The sequence below is a fragment of the Cuculus canorus genome, chromosome 4 (genome assembly GCF_017976375.1).
Source record: "Cuculus canorus isolate bCucCan1 chromosome 4, bCucCan1.pri, whole genome shotgun sequence".
NCBI lineage: Eukaryota > Metazoa > Chordata > Aves > Cuculiformes > Cuculidae > Cuculus > Cuculus canorus.
Genome location: NC_071404.1, coordinates 64,168,032 through 64,192,434, shown reverse-complemented (window position 1 = coordinate 64,192,434; position 24,403 = coordinate 64,168,032). Strand labels below are relative to the sequence as shown.

At 38.5% G+C, this 24,403-nt stretch overlaps 1 protein-coding gene across 3 annotated transcripts in view; it reads left to right on the top strand.

The window, feature by feature from the left end:
• ARHGAP10 (Rho GTPase activating protein 10) overlaps positions 1-24,403 on the top strand; it is a 149,083-nt gene that overhangs the window by 37,755 nt on the left and 86,925 nt on the right. For 2 of the 3 annotated variants that reach the window (XM_054064843.1, XM_054064845.1), the window contains exons 2-5: positions 6,853-6,948; positions 7,035-7,096; positions 20,294-20,365; positions 23,270-23,371. In XM_054064843.1, coding sequence (XP_053920818.1) covers positions 6,853-6,948; positions 7,035-7,096; positions 20,294-20,365; positions 23,270-23,371 — 332 coding nt within the window. Of the gene's footprint in view, positions 1-6,712; positions 6,759-6,852; positions 6,949-7,034; positions 7,097-20,293; positions 20,366-23,269; positions 23,372-24,403 lie in introns of those variants that run through there. The other variant, XM_054064844.1, reaches the window with a different exon arrangement.

Below are 24,403 nucleotides of genomic sequence, written 5' to 3'. Positions count from 1 at the left end.
ATACTAAGCATGCTGTTTTGCCCTACACCTGTGCTGCAAAGAAGAAATAGCCCTTAACAGGGTGGGGTGGGGCTGTCTTGCTGATTTCAAAGATATACCTGAAAAAGCAAATAACCAGAACCCAAGATGATATGGTGCAGCTGAGGGGTAATAGCAGCAAACCCACACAAGGTGCTGCCTTGCAATATTGTGCATGTGGTAATCGACATGTTAATTAGTTGTTTCCTGATGTGGGGGAGTGTGGAGTTTGTACCCTTGTACTTGCAATGGTAGGAAGAGGAGAAATAAGTTTTGTTTTCACTAGTAAAAGTTGTTGAAGTAGAGAAAGTAGGCAAGATGATATGTGTTTTGTGTTGTTGTGCTGCATACTTTTCATAGGAGAAAGCAACGGTTGGAGGTTATGGCATCTAAAATGCTTTTCCTATCTATGAATATCAGTTTATGCTGCTATAATCTGAAAGCTTTCTGTTTTGAGCAATGTGGAGAATAGTGGCACTTAGACTATGGTATTATGCATTTGAAAGAAGCAGTCATAAAATATGATGGAAGTAACCTATGAAATAGAAATCTGGCAAAAATTGGGTGTTTTCTCTCTTGAGAAGTAGGGATAAGGTTAGAATATCTCTGCCATGGCATTTACGTGTGGCTTGTTCTGTTAAATAGGCTGCTTTTAGTCATTACGCAATTATGCCAGAATTAATGACACCAGTGTGTATTAAAACTGCTAACAGGGAACATCAAACACTGTGGAAGAAAATTTAAGGCCAGTTAGTTCCTTACTGAGGTGGTGTTCTGAAGAATGTTAATCCTTGCCCCGGTATTAAGTTACTCTCTTTTGCTTAGATTGGCCAATAAAAACATGGCTTTATTTTTTGGCTCCTAGGTGTTCACTTCCTGATGTCATTTGTTGGGAGAATTGTGACAAAATTTGGGCTTCTAGCGTAACAGAAGAATGACATAAATTCCTATCTGTGATGTGCTGAAAAGAAAAAATATCCATTAGAGATTAAAATCCCTAAAATTGTTATTAATTTCTTTATGTATCATTTACCTTAGGGTTGCTTGTTTTTCATTTTATTCGTTCAATAGCCTTTTTTTCTGTTTGATGCTGAAGCACATCATAAACCTTTCGATGTTACAAAACACTTCCATATTAAAATTTGAAAGACTTTTCCTAAAATGTTGCTGCTTCTGTTTACTAGTTCTTACTCTTTTTCATTGTATTTAAAAAGTTTCAATTCTCCTCTGTGTGTGCATGTGTGCCTATAACTTGATGTAGAGCAATTTTGTTCATTTCTGACACCAGATTTCTGAGGGTCCTTAGTAAATAATAAACCACATGGTAACTTTGGTGTGATTGGTGTAGATTTGTCTCAGATCTGAGCACAGGAATGTGGAAGGTATGAAGCTGGCAGCTGCTGGGTGCTCAGGAGCTGTGCTGGGACAGGTGCCCATGGGCCAATAGGAGCAGAATGCTGCGCCACTGGTTGGATTAAATGGAAATGGTGAGAGGTTGCTGCTTTTCTTATTTGTTTTAAAGGTGTGGGATAGTCCAAATACGTTTACACTGTATTATGCTGGTGAGAGAGGGAAGTTGAGGTACTGAACAAGTCAGTAATGAGTTGATTTTTAATCTTCATACCTGAATTTGATAAGCTTTCAGAAACTGATGAGTTGCTGTGAATAACGTGGCGTTGTTAAAACAGGACTCTAGAAACCTTTTAGGCTTTGAACTTGATTTCTATTCTGGTTTTGGGTATCGATAATTTTGTATTGTAGCTGTATTATAATTTTCTTATGTTTTGATGATTCTTTCAGTATATTTACTAGATAAAAGTGAGTAGTAGAAAGTTTATTTGGTTTTAGGGTGTTGAAACATGTTGCTGCTCTTGAGAATCTGCCTTGCACCTGCTAAGTTGATAAGTAAATCCTATTTATTTACTTTACTAGGATAATATCTAAATCCTGGTCATGTTCTCAGTGTTATGCATTATATTAGCTTAATTGTTCACTTTGCTGAAGGAGATGCAGAAAGGAAAAACAGAGTTGCTTTTACAAGCATTGAGACGATGCATGTTTTGTATGAAACCTCATACGAGACCGTACTGCCACTCTTGGATGAACTGTTTTAAGTCTTCTGTTCCTCAGAATCTGCTTTGTTTGCTCTTACAAGTGAGATTGATGCCTGGGAAGAAGAGGGGAGAGGCAGACTCGCTCAGCTTGTCCTTGCCATGTCACGATGGTGCATAGCTTGCCTGCTCTTGGCCTACTGCGACGAAAAGAGAAGTCTAATATTAGTCTTTAATGTAGTAACATAGCTTGAAAAATAGCTTTATACTTAGATTTAAGTCTTTCTTAACCTTTTAGCTTTTTGAGGAGAATGTTGTTGAACGAGATGAGTAAGATTTTAACCCGTGTTAAATAAAGCTGCTAGAAATCTGTCATTCTTGGAGCATATCTGTTATTATCAATGAGATTTGTAGTTAGGGGTGAGGAATGGTGTTGTCATTTCAGTCCTTCTTAAAGAATCATTGTGATACAGTAAAAGTGAAGCTCAATGTAGAAATCTGTATGTTGCTATCAAAAAATATTAAGACTAGTACAGAAGGCTGTTGCAAGCAGCTTATTGTCCTGCTATGCAAAAGAGATCTAGGGTAGCCTTGGGAAGTGATATTGTCTTACTTTGAGCAGGAAGTCAGTTTAGGTGGCTAACGCTGAAGTTAGCACTGATCTCAAAGCAAGAAACTGGAGTCTGGTGCCGTAAGTGAGGGCTGGCCACTGCCTAGCAACTAATGGTGTCGTGTTGACTCAATTCAGATAAGGAACAAAAATATTTTCCTCCAAATCCCAATGGAAAAATATAGAGGTATTTTTATGGAGCAACGGCAGCATCTGGCACAGAACAAGCTGACGGGAGCACACATTACTGAAGTGTTTCAGAGCAAAGTAGGGAGGCCAGCGTCTACCACTCTTTCTTCTGTTGTGTTTTTAAGTAGTCGCATTCAAACATGAAAAAAATAGTGTAATCAACATCAAAAAGGAGATAAAATTAAAAGCCTTAGTGTTCTTATGTTCCTCCCTTCTCTCTTTGGAAATGCATCTTGTCTTCCTCTTCAATCTTTTGGTCAAATCATTTAGCAGATGCATTGATTCTTTTGGTGTTTTAAGAAAGTGAGTATGAAATTACTCTGCCTTGTGGTTTCACCAGGATAACAATTTTATTGAAGAAAGAGTGTTAGTGTTTGGTTGATATTTAAATGCTCTTTGGTCTTGAACACCTTGTTGCTTTGAATGTTAGCAGCAGCTTTCAAGAAGCCATAAACCTGTTACTGCTTCCTATATCTTTTTATTTGGTGTTACTGTGTAGAACGTAAAAGAATTACTTTCTGGCACCCTAAATTCTCACTGTGTCTTTTTCAGTAGGCTACAGCATTATTTGGATCATCAGCATAACTGGCTGTGCTGTATCATGTGCTGTCTTATTCTGATGTATGTAGCTGAAATCTATATATGTTTCCAGTCCGTTATATAGCACATACTAGTCTTACAAGTTCTAATGCTGATTTGGAACAGCACTGGGATGTATCTGTTAGTGCCGGCCAAATAACCTAAAGAAACCCAGGTCTTTCAGCCTTTCCTCCTAAGAGAGATGCTTCAGTTCCCAAATCATCTTTGTGGCCTTTTTATAGCAGACCAGTGCTATTTTGGCATAGGGAATGAAAACAGAATGTGAGCTTAAATGTAAACTTAGCTAAAATGAAACAAGACTGATAGATGATATATAAACATTGGAGGATGAATCTTGTGTAATAGATAACATCTGCTGACTAAGCAGGATTAAAAACCTCTTTATTTTGGCAAGTTAGAACTCTGATAATTGCAGCAACCTGTTGAACAAAATGACTAGAGTGTTCTTGCCCCAGTCAGGAGGTTTGTTTCTTCCTAGTTACATCTTGCGATGCGTGTTTGGTTTTTATTTTGCTTCAGTGATTTCTCACTTTTGCTGAAAGTGCCAAGCTCTTAAAATCCATCAACAAAACTCTTCAGTTGCATTGTCTTTTCTTCTAGGTGTGGCTTCAGTAGCTAGGTATCTGTAGCTTTTCTCGACCCATCAGGTCATTCTTCTGCGTCCCAAACCCCTAACCTCTCCCCACCCTCTCTGATGGTTTCCAAAAATTTTTGAAACAGTTCTTAATCAGCGATGATTTGTGGAAAGACATTGCAAAAAAAAAATAATGTGTCTTCATGGCTTTAATACAGGAACTCTGCTAATCTGGCTTTGGTGTGTTAAAAGGTTGCTGCTTCCAACCACCTACTAGTAGGGAGAAATGCATGAGCATGGCTTTCTGATCTTGTGAGATCAGTGTTTTGGTTCAGTGCCTTCTCACCTTGACTGAAGATGTTGGACTTTGCACTGAAACAGTACGGGTGTAGACACAAGTTCTGTCTGCTGTCAGTGTCACCAGCGAGGTGGCTTTTGGTGAAGAGATGGGATATGCAGCCATGCAGGAGGTGGTTTTGCACCCTTCTAGAAGGTCTCATCAAAGCCTCTAGCCCACTTGTGTATTTTAATACCCTTTCAGTATATGAAGAAGAAAAGGGGTGGTGCGTGCATGCCGTGCTGTGTGCCTTCTCTTAACGTGTAACTTGCTCAATGCTGTTTTAGTACTTCACTTCTACAAGTGGGAGAAAGCATAATAAACAATTCCTTTCTCTCTCATAGGGCTGGTTCTCATATAACAAGGCTTTGGTGGGGAATTATTTGATTTGAGAAAATTTAAATAAGTTTGGGAGTGTGTATTGCTGGACCTGTTTTCCCATAAATAAACTCTTGTGTTGTGACCTCGCTCACCAATAGGCATAACATTAGATGTTTGAGAAACTTGGTATTTTCTGCATTTAAGCCTTTGACAGCTAATGGAACTTGTTTCTTTTGCTGTCTCTGTTTTGATTAACCTTTTAGCCCATAAAACATTTGAATTAAAATACCCATTTTCCTTTTGCATTAGAATTATGTTACTTTTTCCTTCAACTTTCTTATCCTTCTTCCTTCAACGCTGTGCAGCATCCTTCTGCTTCGTGTTTTGAAGGGTACATGTACAGACTTTAGCAAAGGGAGACGAGTACCCGGTACTAAAGGTGCGGAAAGAACTAATGAGAGATGAGTGAAAAGAAAGGAATGTGGAATGTCAAGGAACAGAAAGTGTTTTTTCATTTTAGATTGTGTCTTGCTGTTTCTAGAGTTTTAGTGACATCCTTTTAACTGGTTGAACTGAATTTTCAGTTTAGCATTGTATGTCAAAGATGTACTTGACTATGACACATGATAACGCATATGATGTGTTGGATGCAGAACCCATCATAAAGTGTTTTTTTGTTTTGTTTTTTTTTTTTAAAAGGAAAACAACAAAAAGGCCCAACTTCTAGTCTGTTAGCTTCAGTTAATATTAAAGAAGAAAATGCTTAGCTGGTCTGTGTTCTTAGCCCTTCAGAACTGTATGTGATAAGACAAAGATTACAGATTAACTAAATATTTTAGATTGCCCTTAATCTTGGCTGACAACAAAAATGTGAGTAAAACCTTTACTACTGGGTAGGAGTGTACCAGGACATGCATCTCTTCTTTATCCTTGAGCAATTCTGTCCTTCCAGAACTTGTGACACTCCTAACATGCACATGTTGTCACAACAGAAAAGTGTGTGTATGCTGCTTGTTTACAGCTTTATAAATCTTACTAAGGTATAATGATGATATTGTGGCTAATTATAGAGTCTGATTACTCTCTGAAGCCATCTGACTCCAAGTTTTGAAACACTTAATAGGTAAAAATTGAGTTGAAGAAAGTTTTTTAGGAATATTACAAAATGGTTATTGTATGAAATGAGTTTTAGTGCTGTGCATTTAACTTGACTAACTTTTAGCATAGTTCAACTCCATGGAATTTCTAGCACAACAATTCTTTTAAATTTGGTTTATGTATAAATGTTTCACTAACAGAGTTAACTATGTATATAGGAAATCATAAAACATGTATTTATGCTGACAAATATACTAGTGAATTTAGGTTAGCAGAGTAAGGCAACTGCCACAATTTACTCTGAGTGTTGTGCCTTAAACTTCTCTAGTTTCAAAGCTGTTTTTATGGCCTGTGCCCTGAATTGTGGTATAGTGAAGTACAAGAGAGCTGGAGCACCTCCCCTGTGAGAACAAGATGAGAGCACTGGGTTGTTCAGCTTAGAGAAGAGAAGGCACCAAGGAGACCTTACAGCAGCCTTTCAGTGCTTAAAGGGGGCCTATAGGAAGGCTGGGAAGGGTTTTTTTTCTTATCAGGGAGTGCAGGGATAGGATGAGGGGTAACAGTTTTTAATATGAAAGAGGGGAGATTTAGATTACATATTGGGAAGAAGCTTTGTCCTGAGAGGGTGGTGAAACACTGGAACAGGTTGTCCAGAGAAGTCATGGATGCCCCATCCCTGGAGTTGTTCAAGGCCAGGTTGCGTGGGACTTTGAGCAACCTGATCCAGTTGGAGGTGTCCCTGAACCTGATCCAAGTTGTAACTGAATGATCTTTAAAGGTCCCTTCCAACCCAAACCATTCTATGATTCTGTGAAGAATAGGTGTAATACTGTAAAAGTGATCACACTTAATCTCTACTACATAGCTTTAGGTAAAGAAATCTGCAACAAATTCCCAGATGAGATCAGAAGAAGGTGAGACAATATTGGATGTCTTGGAATGTCCTTAGGCAGACTTGTGGTAAGAGTTTCTTGTAAAAGTTGATTATTCTAGGGGTAGGGTGATCTTCCAGCCTTCTTAACCTTCAGTCTGTGCTTTTTTTTTTTCTTTGCAGACCTTTCTGCAGCCCAGAGAAAATTTGCACATTCTTTGAGAGACTTTAAATTTGAATTCATTGGTGATGCAGAGACAGATGATGAAAGATACATAGGTAGGTAAGAAGTGACTTTAAGTGAATATATTTTGCCATCTCATCCAGCAACATGATTAAACTTTTTTTCTGATTTTGTATTGCAGATGCATCACTTCATGAGTTTTCAAACTTCTTAAAAACTCTGGAAGAACAAAGAGAAATTTTGGTGAGTTGCAAACATAGCAAAAATTTAGATGAAAGTCAGTTAAAGTTGCTTGCTGCTTTGTTAGCCACCAAGACGTTGATATCAGTTACAGTGAAAACTCTCGTGCAGCTTCTGATTCTGTAATCTAGAGTTACAGGCAGCAGCTTGTTATTATTAAAGAAGAAAGCTCTTGTGGTAAGGACAGATAACTATGAGTTAGTTTAAAATGGTAGTGCCCTGACAAGTTATGGCTGGGAGTGAATGGAAAAGATGTTATAAGGTTTTTTACCATTTACAGTAAAAAAAAGGTGAAAGACTCAATATTGCAGCAGGACACCCAAGGTTGGGAAGTTAGCCAAATTTGGATCCAGGATCTCTGTGTCTTCAAGTTCAACACTCGTATGGATTTGGGATGCAGCCTGTTGGCTGGTTGCAGTAGTGAATAAAAGCCTTTTCCTTGTAGATGAGGTTTCTGGTGGAGGCTTGCATCTGCGAACACTTAGTTGTTCTGTTGTATAGAAGAGAGAGTTCTGCATTCACGTGGCTGTGACTGCTTGGGGTCTTAGTGTAATACAGGTCAGGTTGGCAGCACATAGGGTGTGGGCTGAGAGCTCTGCAGTATACCTTGCTACATTGATTTCTTACATTGTCCAGAAGATTGTGTGTTTCTTTCTAGATGGCACCAGGGTTCTACTCTGCAGTTACATGCCCAGCTTTTGTTTTGGAGCAGGGATTCATAGAGCAGATGATGTGTTCCCAGTTTTCTCTGAGTGTGGTCAAACCTTGCATCTGGGAAATGCTCTTAGATCTGCCTAGATAGCAGTTGTGACCCTGACCATTTGCCACATGATTATATCATTATCTTCCTAGAAGTCAGTGACCACTTAGCATTGCTGAGACTAATCTGTGTTCTGTGTCCCTTTCTGCTAGAAGCTGTGCCTGCAGTATAGGAGCTTGTAGATAAGTGAGAAAAGAACAGTATTGGTTTTTTTAAACATTTCTCTCTCTGGCAGTCTCGAGCCCAGTAGTAGTTATGATTCCCTGCATCTGCTGTGTTATGTCCTGGTATGTTGTTGTCATCTGGAACCACATTTGGGTTGAAATTAGGGTCTATGTGATTCTTGGCAGATTCCTGAAGAATACTGTCTTTGCATAGTTTTTCCAGTATCTTGAGTTATTTTGCCAAGTTGTAGGGATTTGCTCAAGTATGTTTGAATGCATCTTTTGGGGTTTTTTTTTGTAAATCTGAAGGATAGTCTTTATTCTGTTCCCTTTTGCCTTCCATAGCTGCATTTTATTTTAATGAAGTTGCATACATCAAATCTTTGGGAAATTTTACAATGAAAAGTAATTTATAGCCTGTCACATTATTTTCCACACTATTTTGATATCGGTTTTTGAGAGATGTCTGCTTCAGGACTTCAGAATTTTGTGGCACGTTTCAGTGACTGTATCAATAGATCTTCAGCAATGATAGATTACCAACACAGTAGGCTGTGTAGAATCCAGTATTGTGTGTCTGTGTAGTAAAACACCTCTATTTTTTTTCAGATTGAATGCCACAAAACAGTCTTACTTATTTTTTTGGTATGATGCCCATGCTTACACAGAAGGCATCACACTAAAAGCTAATTACTGTCAGTTTCTTAATAAGAAAAGGATGAAATGCAGGTTTTTTGTTAGAGCAGTGACAGTTGTTTGAAAAACTGAGAGGTATAAAATATTGCGGTGTAAATATTTAATTTGAAATACAAACAGAATACATTCTCTGAATTACCAGATGCGTGACCTTTTCGTTGCATCTTTTGTCTAGCAAATGTTATTTATCATTTCTAGACTGAGTTAATGTAACAGTGTCCATAAGTCTCTGAGAAAATGATTGTGTGGTGACTGGTAAAGATAATTTTCAGCAGCTGCTCTGATATTTTTTTAGACTTTTCAATGGATGTTTTGACAATGGTATGAGCTCTAGGGATTCTCCCATGGAGAATATTGGGGCATGTTGCACTTACAGATGTTTGGAATCAGGTCAGGGATCCAAAGATTTTTCCATTAAGATGAGAAGTATATAGCAGGACTTTTTTCAAAAGCGTTCAGTCTTTGTTAAGAATACTCTTTATTGAGCATTTCTCCCCTTACTATTTTGAAGATGACCAGAAGGTTTCTGACTGTTCACTTTGGTTTCAGTGCAGAACTGCAGATAACTTTCACTCATACAAAGTAAAATGAAAGAAATCAATGAATAATTAATTATAGGACTGAAGGCATTTCAGATATTGCTGTGCATTTTAACTTTAGATATTTCAGAAAAGGGTTATTTTTTTTTCATATCCATATTGTAAATGAAACAAATTTGCATTTGAAATACCTTCTAAACTGAAATTAAATACTTACCACCTCTACTTCTCGTGGTTTTGTGCAAGTATTGTTTGTGGTGAAGCCAGAGTCCATAAGGATGAATGGAGTCATAGGACTTGCATTCTTCTCCATTGACATTATAAAAGTGTCATGGAAGTGCAAGGATGAGAGAGAGCTTCACAAGGCTGATAGCAAGAGGTTGGGGATGAACAAGCACCAACATGGTGATGCTAAGATGCTCTGTCCCACTGCCTAGCTGTTCTCCTGTTTGCCAGGGACAGCACCAAACCTCCCTCCCAGCCCCTGTTCTCCTGAGAGCAGAAGCAGATTTGCTTCTTGTGATGAATTCAGAGCTGGTGGTTTTGCTGGCTGCCCTCATTTGAGCTGTGCGAATGAGCAGTGCAGGGCTACCTGGTAGGTACTGGTCACCTCTCACTGTTACCCTTTTTCTCCTCCTTTACCCTCCTTCCTACCAACTTCATACCTCCCTTCCTCCATCCCATTTCTTTTCCCAAATGACCACTTTGTCCCTAATTAGTTTTTCCTCCTGATTCCAGACTTGCTAGACCATAACCAAGTTTTGATAGCACTTGTATTGTTTCGTCAGTGATCTAGGCAGTACTTGGCATTACTGATGTGCTGGCCGTGCATGCCTCCCCTCCCAGGAGATCCTCCGTCCTGCCCTTTAGCTGCTTCTAGAGTTCACCTGTTTCGCACATAACTCTTCCTTAACCACACTGGAAGTCCAGTCAGCCCTCGTGGCACTGTCTGTTGCTTTTGGCAACATCTCTTGCAGTTACAGGCCATGTCCAGCAATCTCTGAGGTCCTGTCTAGTAGTGTCTTGTGTCCCGTCCGGTTAGCTTACTCCCATGCCAAGACTGAGGGACTTGGCTGCAGCTGCCTGCAGCCCTGCCAGAGGTGTGACTTGCGGCAGGGTCATGTATACCCTGCTGATGATCCCTCTCGAGTGCTGATCTAACCTATTCTTTGAAAAAGTTCCAGGGACAGGGATTTCTCTAGTTTTACTCCAACGTTTATTCTTCTATTTTTTTTTGCACCTGATATCCATTATAAATCTCCTTTACTGCAAGTTAAGCTGGGAACTTTTCTACAGTAGTCATGGACTAAAACTGGTCACTTTTTCTTCATATTATCACTGTTAATATTTCAAAGTGGGTATTTTCAACTGCATTTTGTCCTTATTCTATTTAATTACACTGAGTTTAGACCATCTCTTTCCTATGTCAAAATTATTTTAAATCCTGCTTTCTGAAAGCACTGGCATTTTCTCTTGGATTTATTTCACTCCACACATTTCCTGTGGTAGAGTTATTGGTAAGTCACTCCATAAATTGCTACTGAAAATTGAATCCTGCAGGAAGCCTGGCTGTAGTTTCCTATACTCCTCTAAATATCCTTTTTTTTTTTGCTATAAGTACCTGAGATTTTTTCTCTTTGTGAAGGTTGTTAAAATGTGCTGTTGTCTTACAGTTGATTACTTGACTGTCTTTCTAGTTAAATAATGGTTTGATATTGTCTTTCCTCTCCATTTTCTGAAATGAATATAAACCTCTTCTTCAGTGTTTTATTTGCCTCTTGCCAAATAAACCATGGTTTTGCTTTATTCTTGCTAATTTTGTCCCTAAGTATTATGAATTTCCTTTTTAATCCATTATGTTTCTCGTTGTGTGGGATTTCTGATACAATTATATTCATCTTGCTCTCTTTCCTGTCATTTCCCAAGGCAACAGAAACTTAATGTTTTCTTTGATGCAGTCTCTTCGTAGTTTAGGCACATTTCTATTCCTTCCATATCTTCAGAGGAAAGATGCTAGGTAGTTACTTTTTGAACTTTTCTTTTTTTTTTTTTCCCCTTTCTTTTTGCAAAGAAGACAGACTGTTGTTCTTATGCCACAGCTATCTTTGCAGTCCTGGTCTCCAAAAAAAACCCTTTTGCATTCTTTGTCAGTTTTATAAGACAGATTTTTACCAGATTTGTCAGAATCAAATATCATTTGTTTTAAAAATAGAATTATTCCCAGCATGTATCAGGAACATACATAAGGAACTCTTTCTCTATGGATTTTTAAAGAAGTATCTCAGTGAAGTCACTATTTTATTCTTTCTTCTTGTTCTTCTTTAGGGGGAAAAAAAAAAAAAAAGAGGAGTGTTTTCTCAGTTGTGGTTACTTAAGTTAAAATTAAAAGAAGTTGTTAAGGTTCAAAGGCATTTCATTTAAAGGTTAAAGGTAGAATTTAAATAATCTGTGCAAATATGTACATATACTCATTTATACTTACTTATACTTGCCTCTTATGATGAGGCATTTAAGTACATGAGTATTTATTTCACAGGTTAAATGCTTACTTAACACAAAGCGTTCATGAATAGCTTAGTATTGGCTTTTGTTCTGTGACTTTTTTTCATCTGTTGTGAATATGGCAGTATTAATTTTCCTGTGCTTTTCTTTGGTCCTCTGCACATGGATATTTAAGGGTTCATAAATCTGTCTTCACAGTAATCTGCAGAAATCTCTGTGAAGGAGCAATCAGTTTATTCACTGATTTAGGGTAAAAAAATGAATACAGTAGTTTTGCATGTAAAATGCATTCACAATCTGCTCAATAAAAGTTGAAGGCACTATATAGCACTTTGTAAGTTCAGATTCTTTTAAATCCACTGATAGCACAGACTATAAAATGTATCTGCCAATGCAGTGGGAAAGACACAGCTGGTGGCCGGTTCTGAAAAATTAGGGTGCCAACAGCACATTGAACATCTCAGATGCAGAGGTAGAGGCACAGATAAAATGGGATTTCTCAGGAACAGCATTTGACTGCCTTAATCACAGAACCTAAATCCTTTTTCACCTTTTGCATACCGTACAGTTTAATAAAACATTTTTCAGTTTTAGAAACAAGCAGAACAATTGCCGCTGTGTCTCATTGCACAGCTTTTCCTCCGTGTGGCATGAGGCCAGATGGCAATCATATAGTTACCAGCATATGGAACACAAATGTAGGACTATGGCTAGTTCAGGCATTTCTCTCCGTTTTGGTGATTCTGGACATTGAGTATTGAATCTATTTATTTGTTTATTTTTCAATTTTATATACAATCTTCTGAAACTGTTTTGCAAGTTACATATGAACTTGTGCACATTAACCTATAAAATAAAAAGGACTGTCTTTACGGTATATTAAAAAAATACAATGCCAGTTCTGGGTGCGTTCCTCCCATCTTTGAGTGAATGTGGCTGAAAAGTTCTGTCACCACTAGCTTCCTCTTCCAGATGACTTTGTGGTCTCGCATACATCAACATATCTCACAGGAGAGTTTTCATTCTGTTATTTCATCAGTGGGAAATGTTTGGAATTTGTATTGTAAAGCTGTCACCAGTTTGGATTTTGCTGGTTGTTAATAACACCACTGTTTCTTGTGGAAGACAGCGCTGACAGTAATCGAGCAGTTCATTCTTGACTGAACATTGAAGGCATTGTTCACTGTTGGATTCCTTGCCTTTCCGTGGCATCTTTTTGCTCAGCGATGAGCTTTGCCGTGCACAAAGAAAATGGGCTTTATGCTATTTCCTTTCCTGAGTAGCCTTTTTGCTTTGTCAAGGTATTTTATACAACTCCTGATTTCAAAGTGTGGACTGGAACTGATTCTCTGCTTGTATGAGAATCAGACTGGTGTTTTGGTGTGTCATGCTGTTCAGCTTTTAGGTTTGCTGAGGGAGAGTCTGTCTTTGGAGGAGTTATCCACAGCTTCCTCCACTTTAGATGGGGAAAATCTAATTTGTTGTCGTTTGTGACACTCCATCTCTATTTATTTTCCTATTTGTTTTATTTATGGTTTTGTAGTATTTTTATCACAGACTGTATTTTATAATAATCTTGTTCCAAACGAGGACTATTAAATAGCTTTTAGTAAGTAGTCTTTGCTAAAACCCATCTTCTTAATTTAATTACTTTTTTTTAATTTTTAAATTAAAGAATGTATTGTTTCTATCATTTGCTTACGATAGCAATTTAACTTTTGAGGCCAGCAGTTTCATGGCAAGTGAATCAATACAGTCTTTCAGAGTAGAGCACAGCACAGCAGATAGGTCAGAGGAGGCATTTTTAGCTGTCTGTCATTTAGATCAGTCCTAAACTTCCACTGAACAGGAAATAACCTTTGACTAGAAGGAGGGACTCAGGAGACCTGCTGTTATGTTCTCTGTAAGCTGAGGCTGCTGCTTTTAGAAGAGTTTGAATGTGCAGAGCACAGGAGGTAGCCTGCATCATGACTTGTAGGGCAGTGGACCAATGGTCTAGGAAATTCCACCTGGAACAATTCGAGAAAGGTGTTAACCCAAACTCTGGGGGTATTTTTCTGTATCACCTAAGAGGAAGGTGGTTTGGTTTATTATAAGCATCTCGGAAATGTACAAAACAGATTGACTCTAAGATAGATACATCTGTCTGCCTGACTCTTTTGTTACCAGATGACTTCCTCCACAGCAAGTGAATCCATAGGAATGGATGTCATGTCTTTTTTTGCGGCTTCTGCACACATGCAAAGCCACGCAAGTATTAATGTGCTATCAGACCCCCTTACAAATCCTATAGAATACAGCCTCTGGCCCTTCTGAAAACCAAGAAACTCAGACATCACATTTGTAGTCCCAATGGGTGGCTGAGGGCCTTTCATTATTTAAGATTATAAAGCTATGGGGAAAGCTCTAGAGTAGTGAGAAAATCCAGACACTTCTAGAAGAAAAAAACTTGCACTTAAGCAGATGAGTTTTGGGTGTGGGCTACGCTGACTGTAATCACCAGTGCTCCTCTTAAATGCAAAACCAGTGCTGAGAAGTGGTTAGAGGTTTCAGGCATAGATCTTAAAGCTTTGAGAAATTTCAGTAACAAATCATAATGCAAAGCAGGGAAGCTTTTTGGAGAAAAAAAATAATGTATGTATTTCCCTCTCCTCTCCAACATTGGAGGTATCAGAATCGGCTTTTTTATTAGGCTGAATGTTGCAGCTTCTTAGGTATTCTCTGTATGCAGAAGTGCAGCTGTAGCTAGTGAATTTCTTTTTTAGAAAGTAAATGTCTTTATTTAGCAGTGCTGTTAGTTGCTTTGTTATCGAATCACTGCTAAGCATGTCTTCCCTTCCTCATTCTCTGGTGCACTCAGTAGGGCAAAACTTCCTTCCCAGATCTAATTTCATTGACACTTGTTTGGTTTCAGTCAGCTCTCTTGACTGGCAGTCTCCCTCTTTGCTTTGTTGAGGAGAGAAACAGTCCTGTCCCTGTCTTAATAAATCTTCTTAGTCAGTGGTCTGGGAAATAAGATCATCTTTTCAGTTTGGCATCTAACCTATGTTCTAGTTCCTGGGATGAGAGCTGGGAACAGACTAGGGGAAGAGTGGCTAGAAAGCTGCACGGAAGAGAAGGACCTGGGGGTAATGTTTGACAGACGACTGAATATGAACCAGCAGTGGCCCAGGTGGCCAAGACGGCCAATGGCATCTTGTCTTGTATCAGAAACAGTGTGACCAGCAGGTCCAGGGAGGTTCTCCCTCTGTACTCAGCACTGGTGAGACCGCACCTTGAGTACTGTGTTCAGTTCTGGGCCCCTCACCACAAGAAGGATGTTGAGGCTCTGGAATGAGTCCAGAGAAGAGCAACGAAGGTGGTGAGGGGGCTGGAAAACAAGTCTTACGAAGAGCGGCTGAGAGAGCCGAGGTTGTTTAGCCTGGAGAAGAGGAGGTTGAGGGGAGACCTTATTGCTCTCTACAACTACCTGAAAGGAGGCTGAGGAGAGGAAGGAGCTGGTCTCTTCTCCCAAGTGACAGGGGACAGGACAAGGGAGAATGGCCTCAAGCTCTGCCAGGGGAGGTTCAGGCTGGGTATCAGAAAAAAAATTTTCACGGAAAGAGTCATTGGGCACTGGCAGAGGCTGCCCAGGGAGGTGGTGGAGTCACCTTGCCTGGAGTGGGTGGATGAAGTGCTTAGGGACATGGTTTAGGGAGTGTTGGGAATGGTTGGACTCGATGATCCGGTGGGTCCTTTCCAACCTGGTGATTCTATGATTCTGTGATTCTCTGAACTCTGCACTCCTTTGTTGTTGTGCAGTCTGCAGCAAGTTTTATGTTTATGGCTTCTTTTTTTTTTTTTTCTCAGTAAACCTGGATTGTGTGGGAGAGTGATTGCAGAGTCAGCATGTGTATTTACCACACCACCAGAGCTGTTGTTGAGCGGTGTGTGATTTCCAGTTCTGCCAGTAAAGGCTGAGGTGTAAGAACGTTTTTAGCATGAAAGCTTGGAGGCCACTGCTGCATTTGTCTAATAAGCAAAACAAATTTTGATTAACTTAGGTTTTTTAGCTGTAGGGGCTGGTCTGAGCTTCTGGGATACTGCTTTACGGCCCACGCCAGCAGCTGCCTTCTTCTGCAAGACAAGCCAGGTCGTGCCTGCAAGGGGATTGGGAACTTGGAGAAGACTGCTCCTGCATGCTGCAGGAGGGTGAGAAATCTTGAGGAGCGTGGTGCTGTCTGTCAGGTCACAATGCATAGGAGGAGGTATTTGAGAAGCCGTTTCTCCCTAAACAGCTATACTCCCACCTTCTCTGAAGGGAAGAAGTGATAGGCTCAATGGAATCATCTTGTGGCGTGGTACTGACTGGAAGTTGCTTGTTGGATCTTGTTGGCTTGACTGATGAAGTAGGAAACAGCTGTAAAGGCACTTTGGTCTGTGCCTTTGTGAGCTGCTCTAGGAAATGTTGGTTTGGGCCCCTTAATCTGTGACCTGTTACTTATTTTACCTGAAGAGTATAGAGCTGCAATAGTCAGGATTATCACTGTTTTGTACAACTTCTCTGCCTGAGCAGGTGGAGTTTTTAAAGCATGTGAATGTTGGAAGTATTTGCAAGGCTGAGAGCCTTGCAATTTTCTCAAGTGATGATGGCAAGGCAATGATGATTTTAGTGCTGCTATTGCTAGGTTTACATTCAAGTTAATTCTTTGACTTTTCATAGGTGCATCAAATAGAACAGAAATAGCATAAGCAGATTCAGACTGTCAGCCCAAGCCACGTATACACATTAGGTTAAACATTTCTTAAGGCATTCCTGAGACTTTGACATTTTTAGAGCCAGTTATGATACTGTAACCTGAGACGTGACCTCTTTATATTGATTCACTTATACTTTCTGTAGTTTGCCTGACAGGTTTTAAAATTGAGTATATATATCTTTCAGGTCAGGTTTGGATAGATCGGAGATACGAAGAGAAGAAAGTTTTTTTGTGTCCTTTAAATAGTACATTCCTGTCATTGGAATCTGCCAGAATTAGAGAAGCAGAGGGATGAAAATTAATTTAAGAATCAAGGCAGAAGCTGAAAAAGGAAGGAATGTGTAATTTTATATCAATGAATATTTAACTTAAATGCCTAGTATAACTTTTCTTGGAAATTTTACATTTCAACATGGTCCTAGTTCTTAAGGAAGTTACAAGTGATAATGGCAAATATATTCTAGTGATCCTTGGCTTATTTCTTTATACTGGGAGAATTTTACTTTTTTTGTCTATTGATCTGTTATCCATGGTCTAACAAAGAAACAAAGAAAAAAGAAGAAAATGTTGCTTTCAGTTCCCCGGTTATAAATAAAGTTAACATAGCAGTGTAAATAATGTTTTTGTCCTATAAATAAGTACACGTCTTTTTCATAGAATCATAGAATGGTTTGTGTTGGAAGGGACCTTGAAGCTCATCTAGTTTCAACCCCCCTGCCATGGGCGGAGACACCTCCCAGGTGCCAGAGACCAGGCTTTCTGTAGCTTTTCTTGACAAGCACTAGACTCTTAAGTACTGGAAAACACTGCAAATGCCTCCCTGTTTAATCTAGTATTGTGCGTAATTTAATTTTGAATTTAGCTGTTCTTCTGACTGGCAGAAGTAAAAACAATCTAGGATATAAATCTATATACATGTAGCTGTACACATATGAACTCACTTGTATGCCCATTTCGGTGAGGAGGAAATATTCCTCTTACATCTTTATATCTGGACTTGGTATGAAGCTCCGTGAGAGTAACAAAAGACCTACAAAATCCCACTTCATCAAGAAGTACTCAAAAGCCCTCTTGTTTAACCCAGGCACAGAAAGCAAGAGGAGTGAAAAGTCATAAATACCTGTATGGCACACAAAATTCTGTGGAGAAGCATCTGTTAACAGAAGATTAAGTTCCACAAAATGAGAAAGATTTTTTTTTTTTTTTTTCCAAAGGAGCAGAGGCTTGTTTTTCTTTTAATGAAAGAATTACTGGCATATCATAACACTGGAAGCAGTGGAATCTGTTTGTTGGCAGTTGCTGAGGGAACATCCCATTTTGATTTAAAGATTACTTTCTGCCTCAGACACATTCCTGTAGCAGTTCCATGGTTAATGCTGCACAGGAGTGTAGCAGACTAGTGATTTGCAGCCAGCCCTGCTGGTTTATAAACCACAGCCTTTTCTGCGTGGGTTTTTTTTTTTTCCTCCCCCCTCCTTTTCTTTCTGTTACATCAAGGTGCTGTGGTTTTCTTTGATTGGTCTTCGTGTTCAGCATGCATTCACTGCCTGTTAATATTACGTTTCATTTTCTACCTGTAGAAGTTCAAACAAGTAATAAGCAACTTGTCGTTAGGTATTTGTTTTTAACGTCCTGACTAACTAAGTGCTTAATTGCTACCTTTCGGTACTTTTAAATGATACCACGGACTGTGGTGCTCTTACCTCCTGGCAGCTAGCATCATCCTCCCTGAGTTTTGCTTGTGGCTTTCTCCCTCACGTTGTCAGTATAGAGGAACAGGCAGAAGCGATTTAAACTTCAAAGTTTTCCAATATAGATGGGCTATTCGGTGATTTCTGTGAGCAGTTCTCCCATCTGACTTATGGGAATCCTTGCAGTCAACCAGGAGGGATCCCGCCCTCTTCAGGTGCTTTTGCTCTGTCCTACGAAACAGTTTTTGGTGTTGATCCAATTATAAATCCATTATTTCCTTTCATCCCCTAAGAATTTCCAGGAAAGTTTTGGGAGCCTAACAAAATTCGAAGAACTTAAGTATCTTAAAACTTGCTGTCAAGACCCCTGGTAGCTCCTTGAGCGGTTAGGCTGTATGTGCACAGGCTGCCAGCTGGCTAAATACTTCCTAGAACCACAGTTTAGCTCCTCTTTGGAGCATTTATCTGCTCTGACTCTCTTTCGGTAGGAGTGGAGGAAGCTCCACTGGTTCTCCAGCCTCCATGAACATTCACAAAGCTTTGGTGTGAACTCTTTCTGCAGGGCTGGAGACCTGGCAGAAGTTGCTGTGTTCTCCTTCCCCCACTTTCCAGGTAGACCCTCCTGTGTCGTGTTTAGTCCAGTGCTGAGATACACTTCTGAAAGTAAAAATTGGCTGGTTTCCCTTTTCTTTTACTGTGTGCTGAAGGGTGCTTTACGTGTTTTTGACAAAATCAGGAACTGTATGCAGAAAGAGGTGGTTTGGGCCACGAGAACAAATGCTCTGAGGTTAGGAAGTATCTGTTGTATGGATGACTGTGCAACATGCAGTTTGGCCCAGGCTTGCCGGATATTTCAGTTTCCAGTTAACTACATGGGTTAGCATGCTGCCTTGGCTGTTGAAAAATCTGAGTTGCTCTGGTTACGGGGAATTGGCAGGATGACTCTCACAGTAATCCCTGCATGGCTCCGGGGGTAGGCGGGAGCCGGCAGATTTCTGTTGTGCCAGGTCTCTAATACATCCCTCTTATGTTTTATGATAAGAGCTACTCAGAAGTGTTCTAGAAGGCTGATTTAAGCCTGTGGTGTTCGATCTGAAACTTTTCACGTTGGAAGGTTTGGAGGTGGGGGAAAGAGAGAGCACCTTGTCGTGTATAAACTGGGCTTCCTGGACTCCTAGCCACTCAGCCCAACAGCTGTTGTAAGCTAAGTCCTGGGCATGATTTACTCTGTGGTCTGCCTTAAAATTGAGACCAAAAGGATCCCACCTGCTTCTCCACGCCTCTGATACTCTTGCCGTCTTTTCTGTGCTGCTGTTACTTTTGGAAAGTTTCAGCTCTTTGCTGAAACTTCAAACAGTTTCTTGATTTGGAAGTCTTGTGTGCACCAACCCCAAGTCTGCTCTGTCTCTGCTAAAATTTCATGTGAAGTAGAAACTGGGTTTGCTGGACAGATCTTATAAGCTACAATTTTCTGTCTTATAATAGAGGCGTGTTGTGTCCTTTTATTTTTCTCTCTCAACTAAACCTCTTGTTTCTTGTCTTTAGACTCCTTGATTTTATAACCTTGGTTAATTTAAGGTTTTCTTAGTGTACTTGAATGTAAATATTTGGAACACATATATCTCTCTCAATGTCTATGGCTTTAACTGTGTGTTGAAAGATTATTATTTGCTACTCTGTAGTCTCTTCTACAGTTGTTATAGTGTTTCGTGCTACAGAAATTTTTGTGTTCCCAAATAAAAATCATTTGTTCTGTGTCACATTCTGGTGTTCAGTCATTGAGACTGTCAACATGAACTGCAGGACTGGCACAAGTAAAGCATTTGCTGTTTGGATGCAACCTGTAAATTTCTGCATTTGTTTTAGGTTATTTTTCCTGACAGTGGATTGAAATAAGGGATTAACATTTGGAAAGATCTAGTGAACTGAGAGATGTGATTTTGTTCGTTTGTTTGGTTGTTTTTTTTAATTAGTATTTAAGACTCCTAACTTGCACGTTTTTCCTTTATTTTGCTCCGGAACTTTCTTGCTTTTTTGTTTTTACCGCTAATAGTGAAGTGACTTGTCAGTCTGGCTACAGAAACCTAACCCATGTTGTTTTTTCTTTAGGCGCTCAGTGTTACTGAAACTCTGATCAAACCTTTGGAAAGATTTAGGAAAGAACAGCTAGGAGCTGTAAAGGTTTGTCCCTCATTGTCTTTATAAGTTTCTGTTTAATTTCTTTACTTAGATTGCACTACAATGACATGTATTTGGCAGGGAGATACTGTTGTTTATATTTCATGTATTCACACTTCTTTTTTTTCCCTACTTGAAGACTTGCTTCAGAAACAAATGGAAAGTATGTTCCAAGAAGAGAAGAATGTCCTTTCTCTTCTCTCCTCCCCCTCCCTTATCTCTTGTGTCTGGAATAGGAGCAGTTCTGCTAACAGCCTGCCCCCCTTCCTAATGGGCAACCCTGTTCTGCTTTGTATTTGCTTGCAGTTGCACAATCAGAGGCTGAAAAAATATTAACCACCCACAGGAACTCGCTCAACCATATGCTTTTAACTGTATCTTTGCAACCTGAAAAGTGAAAATTGCCTTTATTTTATCTTTTTGTTTTGAATAAATAACTAATTGCCTGTGTATGAGAGGAAAAAAAATGGCATGGAGAGGCTGAAGCCAAGATCTCATTGAAAGTTGGGGTTTTTTTTAATTGTGAAAGTATTCAGTGGTTGTTTTTTAAGAGTTGTCACTGTATTTTGTATATTTCTTTTAAAAAAGGCAAGTTCAACTTCATGTATTAAATACAGACTAACCTTGGATAAAAGGACAAGTTTGGCCTCTTTCTTCCTGACCACAGGTTTTGTGTTGCAAAACTCAATTCATTCAAATCTAAACTACGGCTTTGCAGATGTTTTATTTTCTGATTTCATGACTTCATCAGTAGTGATACTTAATAGCTAAGATAATGTTTCAATTCCAAGAGCACTATGCATTTTGACTGTAGCAGGAATGATTAACACATTCTGAATATGATTTCAGTGTTCATGAATGGAAAGTGCTCCGTTCATAATGAACCATTACAACTCAGTAGTACAATGAGCTTTGTGTATTTTTATGGGTGTCTGAGAAGTATATTAGACATCAGAACCAACATACAACAAAAAAATGTTTTGTAGCATAGGGAGTCTTCCAAGGAAAAAAAGAATTTGTGAAATGTAACCTATTGTCATAGCAGCTGAAATGAATGGATTATTTTAACAGTATTGTTGATGTTAAACAACATTACCATTTTGGGGGTGAGAGTTCCTAACGCTTTAAGTTATTTAATGATTTTCACTAATTTCCTTATCAGAATGCTGTCCTTTATGTTTCTAACATGAAAAGTTACATTCACAAAGTGTACATCCCGTGTTTGTTTGGATGTTTTTTTCCCTTGTGTCTCTGCATAATGTTTCTATGTAGTTGAAGCTCTTATTTGTGGCTAAATAGCCTTTTTTTTTGGACAGAGTTCTTCATGACCTTAAATAGAACATTCTTGGATAATTATGTAACATTTAAATAAAAATCATCTAGAAGTATTTAAATCATTGAATATCCTTAACTGAATCTTTATTCAATGTAATCAATGTACTGACACTGGAAATATAGTACTGCTTAGCTTTGAAAACCATGTTATGACATCTAGTAGTGAAATACAGCTGGAATGCTATGTAGGATTTGCTTTAGGAAATTTTACACTCTAACATTAAAAAAAAAAAAAAAGTAGGATCTGCTGCCTTGGATTTTGCTGTATCTTAAATCTCCTGCTGATGAAATGGCCTGAGTTAGGGTTAAGAAGAAACAGAAAATGAAAAAAGTTCAGCCCTGTAAAGCTGGAAGCTGAGACCTTTATTGAATTTCCCCTCAGTAAAAACTGTTGCTGTTCCTAATCTGAAACTATATGTGTAAAGTTTCTGGCTTTCCCTACTTATAAGTCAGTAATGCTCTTTTTTTTCTGGCAGAACTGAAATGTTGACCAGTTCAGTGGAAATTTGGCTAATATGAACATGAAGATTCCCCCCGTCCACTTCCTTTTTCATTTCCTATATGCCAATATCCATAATCACAGTAATACCATATGCATATCTTAATGTTTCTCAGTTGGGAAGGAATATTCTGTCTCCTTTTTTAAAGGAAGTTCTTAGACTTATAATGGAGGAAAAAAACATAGCACTTTTGGTAAAAGCCCTTGCTGAGAAGCAGTTTGAAGCAAGTTAGGTCCCCTCCTTAATAAATGCTATCTTCAGAATCTAGTCATTCAGAGAACAAAAACGCATATCACTTATATATTGTTAAAAAAGAAAGGTTAAGGGGAAAAAAAAATGAGCAAGGATGTCAGTAGAGTCTAACCAGTATGATAGGTAGAATACATTTAAATGAAATTCCAAATTGGCAGGCGATGGAAAAATATTTTAATGGAACTGGTATCTTCCAGATCAGAAAATATGTCAGTTCTTGAATATGTTATTTAATGCTTGATTTTACTTTAAATTATTTTCAACTGCTATATATACTTCTGTACTAAAAACAGCTTCAAAACTGGTTGGTTGGTTTAATCAATGCTGATTTCTGTCTTAACAGAGTTAGGAAACTAGAATTGAGGAAATGAAAGGGCTTTTTAATAATACAATGTTTTCTACTAAACTAGATCCAAGAACTCAGACTTTCTAGAAACATTTAATGGTGGTACCTCTTCCAGTACATTGCTTTTGATGGTCAGAGAAATGGATTTGCACGTGGAAGTGCTATTCATATGTGTCTGTGAGAATTGTTCTTTTGCTAGCATGATTTTAAGTTTTAGGAGATTTTTCTTTATTTTCTTTATTTATTTTATATATTTATATATTTTTATTCACTAGAATGATGTAATGGCATTTCATTTCAAGTTTGCCTTAAAATTAATTTAAAAAATGAGTTTGAAATGTCACTTTTCCTCCGTTACTGGAGCTATGATAATTGCTTTCTCTTTGGTTCTGATTGAGTAGACTGTAAGAGACAAAAGGAGACTTTTTTACGTTTTTGTATACAAAATGAATATTACTTTGTTTCTGTGTCTAGGAGGAAAAGAAAAAGTTTGATAAAGAGACAGAGAAGAACTACAGTTTGTTAGAAAAGCATTTGAACTTATCAGCTAAGAAGAAAGAGCTACAATTGCAAGAGGTATCGATACCTTTTTTTATGCAGGCTAAAGACTTTTGAATAGATAAATATATTCTGTGCAAATGCATGAGTAGTATTAATGGTAAAAGAAAAAACTTCTGTCATCTGGGAAGGCTGGTGAGAAAATAAATATTTGCTGAACTTAGTGGCATGCCACTACCATTTTCTGAATTGAGGACTTTACTCGGCATGTGTATTAAGCACTGAAGATGATGTTTTTTTTATGTAATCAAGGGAATTGCAGGGTGCAAGTGTATTATGAAAAACTGCATTTCTTCTGAGACTACTGTATATGTAGTTTGCATTGTATGCAGTGAATGAATGTCCTGTTTTAAGGCTTGATGTAAAGTACAAGACGACTTGTATAACCGAAAGTAGTGCTTTTCTGCTTTTTTTTTCTCTCATGTTTTGAAGATCTGGGTTTTTTTTTTCCCTCAAGTAATGCTACAAAAAAACCCTTGTTGACAATTTATAACTTAAAACCCATCTGTTTTTCCTGACATTCCTTTCGTCCCTCTGGATTTGTTATCATCATCCTTATTTGTAGTAGCTTTTATTTCTGGAGAAATAGCAAATAGTTTGTGAGAAGACAGCAGAGAAATCTTGCAGAGACTTGCTGTAGGCAGAAGGTTTTTTGTTTTTTTTTTAGAGAAATGTAATTGTCAGTATTATTAATGCTTAGTCTATTAATACCTTGTATCATTAAACAATATTTTCTTCAGAGAGAACTCTTCTCCCTGCCCTCTACCTGCCCCAAATAATCTATGATGCCATTTTTCATAAGAATTGTTTGTGTAACTGGCAAGTTAACTAGGATCTTAAGAACTCTAGCTGTTCCTGTGTTTCACTAGGGAAATCCATGCTTATCCATGCTGTATTTGGAATGTAGGCCCCCATATGCATAAACAAGTGTCTTCTGGGGAGTCGAGTTGTCCTAGTGAAGTTATTGGGCATTGCTCATGTGTCAGGACCTGCACTATTATCAAACTGATCAGCTGCCAAAGAACTTGATCTGTGGGAAAAAAAAATATA